The following is an 11,402-nucleotide window of genomic DNA, read 5'->3' on the forward strand; positions in this document are numbered from 1 at the left end:
TTATCAAAACGCAACAGTGGCCCAACATTTTTCTGGTTGGCAGTCCTCTGTCGTGAGAATGCTAAATATGCAGTTCCGTACACTTTATATTACAAATGGGGTTTATGATATTCATTATATACAGCTTTATGTCATGATATGGATTGACTTTCAATTAATAATATAACTAGTGTCTATAAATGGACAATACACACATTGAAACCTAGGAACCACTTCATTAGTTATTTTATATTTCATTTGATGGCAAGCAAAACAATCCTAAATGTGGGAAGCTTAGTGTATACTAAACATGTTTTTAAAGTGTATCAAAAGCCATTTTTTTAGTTAAGGGTAGAGTGGTGATGGGTTTATGTTCCCTGTCGGGTTCTTATTGTTGCCTTTTCCCCCATTAGGGAGATTCACCCCCTTTATTTTTCCTAGTGATCATAAAAAGAAAGTGAAAAATCTCCCATTTTGAGATGTCATCAGAACAAGTATAGATGGAAAAAATTTTCAAAGTGATGGTGGAAAGTGAACGAATTTCATTTATTTGGAAATACTTCCTCTCACTTCCGGTTGTGTCTACAGATCAGGAAGTGCATGGAATGCTACTCATGTGACACAGTCCCCATTAAAAAACCCAACAGAGGTTAGGACCTTTACCAATTAAATCCAAAACAGTCAGTCTCCTAAAAATCGAATTTAGGTTAAGTGCTGATTTTGTCTAGGGGGCTCAGATTAAGCAGTTTTACTCACCTGTCTCGCAGTGGTTAGTGTTCATTTCTCACCCCCTCCACCCTGGCTATGGAATGTCTCTTGGTGTCCTCACATGCTGGACACACACCTTACAACCATCGCAAGACTTTTGTCTTGCGATGGTTGTAAGGTACTTAAAAAAACGTACGATCTGCCTTTCTTGAACAGGCAGATCAAACTTGCGCCCTCAGCGGGGCGTGCTTGCGACGACCGCAATGCCGAACGGGCAGTGTGCGCTTGCTCACACCGGCCCGACCGGCTTTTATCTTACGAACATGCTACACACCCGCTGATCATCGTACGATGCTCGGTGGGTTTTCGAACATGTTCGTAAGTTTAAAGTCGTGCGACCTTACAGTAGTAGAGGTCGCACGGCTTCCACACACCTTACGATAATCGTACGATCGCGGGATTTCCCGTGATTATAGTACGATTATCGTAAGGTGTGTGGGCACCCTAATGCAGGACAATGGACCTGCATATGACATGATTACATTAGCAGTCCTTAGACTCCCAGAACCCATGGAAAAAGCAGATGCAGGGACTCGTCTAGCATCGCGGAGAAATCCAGTTGGACCGACGATTAGGTAAGTATACTGTATCTGCTTTATTTAAGCCACTAGACAAAACGAGCACTTAACCCTGCATTGCAGGGGGTAGCCCCACGGCAAAGGTAAGTTTGTGATTTTCCCAGAGTTCTTCTTTAACTTCTTTTACAATGGTTTGGAGCATTTGATTTAACCCATGATGACCCTAGCAGGTATCATGAGGCAATGTTAGGTTTGGTAAGATCAAGTGCAAAGCATGTCTCACTTACACCACGAATCCCAATAAATAAATAAAGAATTAATTCCTTATTCCAAAGAATTGGGCAGAATCAACTTATTTATTTATGATTTGCATGGCCAACTGTGAACCAGAACTGGTTACAGCACAGCTACAGCATAATACTATACAAGATCAAGTGAGAGTGAGCACCTAAGAATTTCATAGTGACATAAAACTCTTCCTTGAACCAACTTCTACACATGATCCACACCTGAGAGAGGTGCAGCTCACTGATAAGGTGTTGGGCTTAATTGAAAACTGGGCTGCTATGCACTTATACACCTTATTTACTTTGGATTAGAGCCATCTCTACAATCATAGAGACTCACATAAAAAATAGGAGGTTGTGAATATACTCAATTATAATTTTTTTTAAATCTGAGAGGTATCTTAATACGAGTGAAACTGAAAATGTATTCCATTTATGCAAAGCTTTAAAAATGTAAATGCCATAATAGAAAATACAAACTAATTTTACCTTGAATAAATGGCAGGAAGCCATGTTTTTTTTTGTTCTAGAAATATATATTATTATCATATTTGCTAATCCCTGTCACCGTGTCTTTTCTGAAAAAAAATAATCCTAATGCATAGTGACAACGTAATGTGTCATAATATTAATGATTAACTGGAGTCTTTTGATGAACACTCTGAGCTCATTGGTTGACTCCATATCTGTTACAGTTAAAGCCAAGATTAAGTTTATTTGTATTACAAAATGAATTAGTTACTTGATACATGACTGATGGTTTAGCACACAAACCTGGTACCAAGAAGTGCTTTTCTTTGTTTTAAACAAACTGAATATGATTAGTGTGTGGCTATCGTGATCAGATTGGGTGGAGTTGAATATTTTGTACCTAGCTTTCTGCTTGATTTGCAGTCCTTTTTAATACAGGTTCGCTGCTGTGCTGTGTAAGAAAACCTATGCTACAATGTTTGGGGGAGGATATGTAAGTTAGCTTATTTTATAATATTTCTGGTACCGTATATAATCATTGTGCGAATACATACATAATGAAATGCAATGATATATCTAACATTTGCCCTACTTTCTACAAATGCAGGAACTGAAAACACTTCAAAATCCTGTTTTGAGTGTTACTCCTTTCATAGTACAGATCATACCAAGATCTTCAAGCATGATTGAATATCTCATTAAACAAGGATAGTTGATATATATTTTTTTTACGGGAATCTGTCACATACATAGGGCAGATAATTTGCATATTCAATAAATGATGTGTTTCCTCTGAATATGTCTGTGTCTGAATTAACTAATGTTAAATGAAGCCATGTACTCACATGAAAAAGAATTGATATATATTACATGTTACATTTCATGTGTGGATTAGCTATTAGCCCCCTCCCAATAATAATGATAAACATATTAAAAACTACAATTAAATTGTATCCTAAGCCAAAACATGTTCTTTTCTTAGTTTTGGATAGCGTGATTAAAGGTAAGAATTGCTGTCAGGTTTTTTTTTCGGTTTGTTTGCTGTCTTTGTGCCTGCTGGAGAGATTACCTTTTTCTGTTTGTGTCACCAAAAGTGAAATGAGAGAAAATCCAAAAGTTTGAGTTGACAGGAATAGAGAGTAAATCTTCCAATGGTAATACTAGTTGCAATGACAACTAAGAGAGGATTTCCATTACCTTGGAGAGATCACTTTCTAATTGTTATTTTTTTAAATTGTCTTAAAATTACAGTAAGAGATTTTATTGGCAAGGATCCAGGTAGTTGGCAGTATTAGTTGGCCATAGTTATTTGTTTTTTTAGGTGTGTCAGACATGGATTTCTGATCCAAGCAATACTTTCCATATTAACTGTTTCCTGAGACCATTGCTTTTTTAATAGATTAAGAGAATATTTTAGAAAATATAACCGGCGGCTCTCTTTTTTCACTCATTCTGGCTTTTGTTGTGGTGGTTAAGGACCATATTTAAAAATAAAATGTTTTTAAAAATAAAAAAGCTTTGAATTATTTTACATTGCATACATGTAGCAATACTCCAAAGGAATTCATGGTTTTATTTGTGTAAGTTTAGAATTTCAAGAAGTAGTTTGGTAAAATAATTTCTGTCAGTTTTTTGTTGTAGTTCACTAGCTTTTTAGATGTGATCGTACATAGCAGATGTTAGTTGGAAATGGTAGAAAATTATCTATGTACTCAATATATGTTTTTTAGCTGTATTCGCATTGTACAATATGATTTATCCAAAGGCCCCATCAGACCATACCTCAATGTTGGAAATATAGAAACATTGGAATGTGTTTTTCCCATCTCTGTCCCATTTTAGAGGTGTCCCCTTCACTTGCTGTCCTCTACACACAAATAGAGGGGCTATATCTCCAAAATTTGACAGGGATTCTAGCTTCACACCACTTTAATAAAAGCTAACCAAAAAAAACATTTTTGGCTTCAGCTTCACTTTAACCACGCTAAGTATTGGCTAAGTTTAATACAAATTGTATGTTGGTTTACACCATTTTTTTGCAGAGCAGGTTACAAAAAATATTTGGATTATATTACCTATTTTGCAGTTTTGGATGTCTAACTGATGTTTTTCCAGCTCCAATCCCTTTTTTTAGTGACCAATATAAGGGATTGGTCACTAAAGAGTAGTTGACTTTTCGATAAGCTATGTCCTATTTGAAATGAAGGTATATGTTATTACATGAAATATCAAGACTCCAAGGCTCTATATTCTAGCATTTCAATATTTTCCTTACACAGAAAACCACAGGCAAATATTTTGAGTTTATTCAACTGAAGTTGTGAGAATTTAAAAACCCATTGTTAAAGTAGGTCTAAATCCTAACTGGATAACATTTACAGGGTTATTCACTAAAGGGTGAAGAGTTTGGAGAAGACAGGATAAGTGAACAATCTAGGACAACATAATTGAACTGGAAAGTGAGCTGAATTGGAGAATTTTTTCAAATCAGCTAGTTTGTCCTAGATTGTTCACTTCTGCCTTCTCCAAACTCTTCACCTTTTAGTGAACTACGCTGCTTGCTTTAACCCTATTTAGGGGTGTAGTTATTTCACACAAGTTTTAACCATGATTCTCAAATTTTTCCAAATAATCCAATTATAAAAATGTGTGAAAGTTCAGCAAAAAAAGTATAAATAGATCCCTATAATTGTTTTATAGAATATTGCCATTTTTCATAAAATGTTGTTTTCTGCTTTTTTGAGGCTTTTTTGTTGACCTCTTCCAGCAAATTCTCAGCCATTTCATGATAACGTGCACTCCAGTGTTGGTTGCACATCATTGTTCAGAATCAGATTTTTGATAATGGCAATGGTAGACCAAGCTGGCACAATGTGTGCTGGCACAGTCATTTGCAGTACCTTTCAGGGGTGCATGTGACAATGCAGGAGTAGTATTGGGAAACTGTTGTCACCTCAAAATAGGAAGTTCCCTGAACAAGCACTGGGAGTGCCATCTTCTGGCCCTTTGCTGTGCTTAATGATTTGATCTGCCAACCCTATATCACTTCTGTGTCACCTAGTAACAGGGGCTGATGGGAGGTTTCTGGAAAGCTTTTAGTCAGTTTTTCCTTATCAATACAGTAACGATCTGCCATGTGGGCAGCTGGAAAGGTAAATATTTGGTACCTTCTTTGCAGGGACACATTTTTGAAAGTTGACCTTTAGCAACAGAGCCACTTTAAACAGTTAAATGTAAATTGTCAGGGCTAAAAATGTATATAAGTTAACTATTTTGCTTCAGACTTATTTCTTTGTCATTTTGCAGCCTCTAAAAAAAGATCCAGGCTGTATATGTTACCTCAACATTTGTCCAAGTCAGTTAAAAGTCCTTTCATCCAAAGTTAAACCCTATGTTGTCATTCATAAATCGAATGCCAGAGCCTCTACTGGCAACTGGGGATGTGGACTGCTTACTGACGGGATTAGGCTTAGCACTAGGAGAGCTGTGGCATAGAATTGACTTTAGTAAACACTGCCTAAAGCTTGAGCCGTAGATGCAGGGACTTGACAAGGATTGATTTAAGGATTAAAGTGACAAGAGTTAAATCTTAAAAATGCACTATAGAGCCCTAACTATTAACAAAAATGTATCTTATCTGTGTATCACTCAGCTGTAGATCCTCAGATCATCTCTGAATATGTGCTGACACTGTCCCTCCTTGGCTACGTTTGTTCCCCATGGTCCCTGTGTGTGTTGTATAGTAGCCACCGCTACAAGCTCGCTCACATAATGGACTACTAACTCAGGTGTTAAAATCTTAAAAAAGCATTCAAGTAACTTAACTATTAACAAAAATGTATCTTACTTTAGCATCACTCCGCTGTAGATTCTCAAATCATCGCTGAATTCATGCTGACACTGTCCTTCCTTCTAGAGAGCGCCTACTTTTTTTTTCTTATGGTACCTATGTGTGTTGTAATGTGGCCACCACACCAAGCTCACTCCTATGATAGACTACAATCTCAATACAAATTAGAACTAAACATGAGGTTGTAGTCCATCACAGGAGTGAGCTTGGAGCAGTGGCTACTTTATAACACACACAGGGACCATGGGGAACAAAAGTTGGCACCCTCCAGAAGGAAGGACAGTGTCAGCACTAATTCAGAGATGATTTGAGAATCTACTGCTGAGTGATATGCAAGTAAGATACAATTTTGTTAAAAGTTAAGGTACCAAAATGCTTTTTTAAGATTTAACTCTTGAATTTAGTGTCACTTTGAAACAAGTACAAGAGCACTATTGTTAGCTTAGGGGATTTAAGCTTTATTAACTTATTGTTGCGATATGGTCCCTGTACAGAGGTGTCCAAAATGATCAAGGAAAGGCCCTGTACATGAGATGATATCAGCAATCTTTGCCCTCCACAAGCCAGTGTTGCAGCACACATCTATCACTGTCTGAAATCTTTGGCACATCATGGAATATCTCATGTGGAAGCTCCATAATAGAGTGAAAATAAAAAGTGTTTGGGCCAAAAGAGACACTATCACTTTTAGTCCATACATGTGTGTGTGTGTGTATATATAGATATTCTTCACTGATTGCGGTATTGCAATATTAATGCATTACAAGTGTTTATTTGCTAAAGGGGCAAATTCATCTTAGTCTGTTTTCATTAATATTACCTAATCAGACTTAGAAGTGTCTGTTTTATTAAATTCCCATTCTCAAGAATAGAAAAGAAGTGTCCTCTACATATGAAAGAAAACTCTTTTGCTTGATAACATTTTGAAATGTTCAAGAATAAATGTATCCCATTTTATGAGACCTCAGGGAAGATGTATAGCATCATTATAAATAAAGCTGTAAGATTCAGAATAGTTTAGATTAATTTTGGATAGGTATTCATTATATTTTGCAACCACTGCTGGAAGCTTTTATTCTGTTATTGTTCCTGTTGTTTGTTTGACCATTCCTTATATTTGCAGAAATTACATTTGCTGAGGAAATGTCTTGTTTGGCAAATGGTTTACATTTCTCCTTATAAATATAACACTTTATGAATGTGTACTTCGGCAATTCAATATCCTTACATTATGTTTCAAGGTCCTTTTTACCATTTTGTCTACTGATGTGCTTGACTTGATCTCAAATGAATCAATCTAAAACTGTGGAAGTGTATAATTTTTAAAAAGCAGCTTGTCAAAATAATATACTTGTTCCATCTTTGAGTCATAGGTGTTGATTTAGGAAAATAGGCTGTTCACTTTGCAAGACAAGAGTGAATGCAGTGAAAACTAACTTAACAAAAAATATCCAATCACGTGCAAGAAAAAAAACTGTATTTTTGCTTGCTCATGATTGGATGATGAAAGTGAGCAGAGCTTTACCTAATTCACAAAGCTAAGGGAAATTCCTGTGCAAAGTTAAAATGCCCTTGCAAAGTGAACAGCCTATTTGCTTTTAGTAAATCAACCATACAATGTCAATATGGCTTACTATTTCTGTTATCTGTATTAAATGCAGCAGGTCCAGGGAACAATACTCCCAGATCCAAACTGTGATCCCATTATGGATGCACAGATGCTTGGCGGAGCTCTCCAAGGATTTGGTTAGTATTCTATATTCACATTTAAAGTAGTATTAAACTCATTATTTTTTCAATAATTAATCCAGATCAAACAAATATACATTGCCCAGCCAAGCATTTCTTTACAAGTTTGCCTGAGCACTTACAGTCACCAAGTTACTAAACAGCTGGCTCAAACTCTCTCAGCTCTGCTTCCCTGAACTTCCTTTCCAATACAAGCTCACAAGAGCAGACTTCAGCAGCTGTCCATCTACTAGCTTGGAGAAGGGAGGAAGGAGGAGAGGGAGTGGGAAGCCTGGGAGTGACTTGCCCTGCTGTGTCTGTGTGTTTGTGGAGACACACAGACACACACACAAGGTGGCTCCATAAGATCATGCAAGGGAAAGGAGCTATTCTAAAACAGGATATCAGGGCATGGGCTCAGGAGACCAGATGATTCTACAGGAAGCTAAAAAAAATGTAAATATTATGGAGCAGCATCCATTGTAAGTGATTTATTCAGCATTTGAAATAGCTAAAAAACATTTTTGACTTTTTGATATCACTTTACATTTGTATGATATCTATATATGGATTGGACCGCTACATTACATTTCCAGGTATTTATGTCTGATTATCCACTAGGCAGACATACACAGAATTCAGTCATCCAAACATTAAGGTGTTGTGACAGTTACATAGGTTAGTGTAGAATAGACTAATTATGCATATACAGTGAATATAAAGAATAAGTGCACTTTACAATAAATATATTGTCTCATACATTACTGAATCTTGTTATAACTTTTGCAGATGTAGAGAGACAGTCCCCTACCGTTAACGCACTGTACCACTCACTCAATGGCACTTTCTGCACATTCTGGTGCAGTAGGTGTATTGCGTTGCCATTCATTTGAATAGCACCCCAAACACACCTCGTGCACAACGTTTAATTGCCGGCACTTTAACACGAAGTACCGCAATACCGTGCGTTACAGTGCGGTGCGACTTGCGTCATGATGACCAAGGACAAATGTGGGTCATGAGGTTACACAGTTTGGAAACCACTGATTTAAACCTTCCATGACTAGAGATCATTGACACCTAGATGCCTAGAACAATTTAGCTATGTCAGCATTAACTTGGCTCTAACTATGTGACTAATTTGCATGCCATTATATTTTGTAAGGACATATAAGGCTTTTTTGGTACACTGTTTTAATAAAAACCCTGCTCTAAGTACTAAAATTGTATTAGGAGGTTATTAACTAATAACTGTATTTTGTCTTCTTTCTATCCAGGCTGTGACAAGGACGTCCTAATTGGTATTATTACACAGAGAGCAAGTGCACAAAGAATAATGATTGCAGATGCCTATGGGAGTTTGTACAGCAGGGTATAAAATGTCTAAATATGTTTTTTAAAGAATTATCAGGGTTATTCACTAAAAGGTTAAGCTTTTGGAGAAGGCAGGATAAGTGAACAATCTGGGCCACATTAGCTTGTTTGGAAAAATCTTCAATTCAGATCACTTTCCAGGTCAGCTATGTTGTCCTAGATTGTTCACTTCTGCCTTCTCCAAACTCTTCACCCTTTTGTGAATAACCCTGTATATCTACTTTGACATGAGAGAGCTACTTCTGAGATAGAGCGCTGTTTATCATATTGCTGTTTATACCCAACTTTTAACAAACTGATGGTCAGATAAACGTTTATGGCATTTGACAGTTTATGGCACATATGAAATTTACAAACATTTTATAAAGTGGACATTACTATGTTGTTGAGTCAATTATGTTTTGTGACCTGTTAAAGAGGAACTGAACTCAAAAAGTGAGGATTTGCTGTTATAGAGAACATCTAGATATGTTATTATGCCTAAGCAGTACCCTGAAAGACAGACCCTTTTTCTTGAATTCCTCCCGAAAAGTAGCAGTGCATGTCCTAGTACAAAGACAAAGCACACTGGGCTCAGGTGAAGCAAGAAAATATGTGATTACAATAAGATAAACCAAGTGTTATAGTGATCAAATAAACGTGATCTTTTTAAAGAAATCAGACTGATCTCTCTTGTCTGACAAAAAAAATTTTTTAAACACCAAATGCTTCCTCCAAATGGTCCGTGTTAAGAATGATAAAGTCTTAAATCATCTGAAATGCTCAGTGTTTCCAAGTGTTCCACATCTAGATAGTGAAATAAGACACGCACTCACCAGACATTACTCTTAAAATATCCTCAGCCGTGGCTCATCCTCCGGCTCTGGGAGACATTCAATCTCTTTACTCAAAGCAGATGTCTCTCCTATGCTTGCCTTACGAAGTAGCGGGCAGTGCTTCCCGTCTTTACCAGAGATCCTCCAATAATGAAAAGCGCTCTCTCTCACCACCACAGATCTCCTCCAACATGAGAACAGGGGGAATCTCTATCGCAGAATAGAAAGGATGAAGAAAGGATAAAGCAACTCATAGTGCAGTACATCGTATACCAAGTTTTATTAAAGTAAAAATGTTATACTCACAAACATAAAAGTTTGAATTGCATGTATTAGAATCCTGTGTACTTGACAGCCCCAAACTTAGTGTTTTCAGCATACACCCGCTTGTCCACGTTTCGTCGTTTGACTTCGTCGGGTATGTCCTGGTATGTTAGTGTGCTTAGGTATTCCTGTGTCTACAGCCTCATAATGTTATATATCTGCTGTTTGAGATCTAAGGCACTGCTGCCTCTGACTGATTCTCTGAGTAGATATGGAGTGAGATTTGGTGATGACACCTCCGGGCTGCTCACTCTTCTTTTTGCTGAAGGCTCTAACATGAGGAATCAAAGCTCTGCCTCTACCAATATGACCATATTCACACAGAGACAGTGCGAAGCAAGGCATAGTAAATCAATAATGTGGGAAAAAATCAGCTGAAGGGAGCCCATAGGCAACACTGGTGTCTACTATTTTTGTCCTAAACTTTCAGAGTTAATTTCCTATTTAAAAAAAGAGGCAGATTTAACCACTTCAAGACCAGGTGTTTAGACCCCCTTCCTGGCCAGGCCATTTTTCAGTATTCAGCGCTGCGGTACTTTGACTGACGTTTATTCCGTCATGCAACGCTGTACTGAAATGAATTTTATACCATTTTTTGGGGACAGATAGAGCTTTATTTTGGTGGTATTTAATCACCACTGGGGTTTTTATTTTTTACTATAATTAGGAAAAATTTAAGAAAATTTTGGAAAAAAAAAGTTTTTTTTTACATTATGTTAGGAAACACTTATTATTACCCAGTTTTTTGGTAAAATATAAAAGTCAGGGTCACGTCGGATAAATAGACACCAAACATGTCAACCTTTAAAATTGCGCGCACCCGCGAAATCGCAGAAAACTACCATACCCAAAATTGGCCACAGGCGACACTTTAAAAGCTTTTACCGCTCATCAGTTTAGTGTTATCAGTGATTGATGGCCCTAGACTTATTGCTCTCACTGCGGCGTTCGCGGCGATATGTAACATGTGCGGCGTAATGGGCGCAATCGTCGTTTTTGCACGTATGCGCCCCCGACGCATGTTTGCATGCGTGTATGTATGGGTGGAAACTTAAAAAAATAATTTTTTTTTTATTCTTTTTTATGTGTTACTTTACATTTTTTTGGGGGTGGGGGACTTAAATTTTTTTTTCCTTTTTTTTTTTTTGCTAAACTTTATTGCTATCACATACGAGGCTAATAAAAACCCCCTATGTGATAGCAAAATATGTGACAGGTCCTCTTTATGGAGACATCAGGGGTCTCCAGGACCCCTAATGTCACCTAGGACCCCCCAAAAGAAGCTGAT

General features: G+C 37.2%; 1 protein-coding gene across 1 annotated transcript in view; it reads left to right on the forward strand.

The window, feature by feature from the left end:
* Positions 1 to 2,446: 2,446 nt before the first annotated feature.
* ANXA10 (annexin A10) overlaps positions 2,447 to 11,402 on the forward strand; it is a gene marked incomplete at its 3' end in the record, with an annotated part of 30,052 nt that continues 21,096 nt past the window's right edge. Inside the window, exons 1-3 of the mRNA XM_018558781.1 lie at positions 2,447 to 2,516; positions 7,535 to 7,619; positions 8,879 to 8,973. Coding sequence (XP_018414283.1) covers positions 2,499 to 2,516; positions 7,535 to 7,619; positions 8,879 to 8,973 — 198 coding nt within the window. The remainder of the gene's footprint in view (positions 2,517 to 7,534; positions 7,620 to 8,878; positions 8,974 to 11,402) is intronic.

This window comes from Nanorana parkeri, unplaced genomic scaffold, assembly GCF_000935625.1.
Source record: "Nanorana parkeri isolate BGI_ZX_2015 unplaced genomic scaffold, ASM93562v1 scaffold358, whole genome shotgun sequence".
In the NCBI taxonomy this organism is placed as follows: domain Eukaryota; kingdom Metazoa; phylum Chordata; class Amphibia; order Anura; family Dicroglossidae; genus Nanorana; species Nanorana parkeri.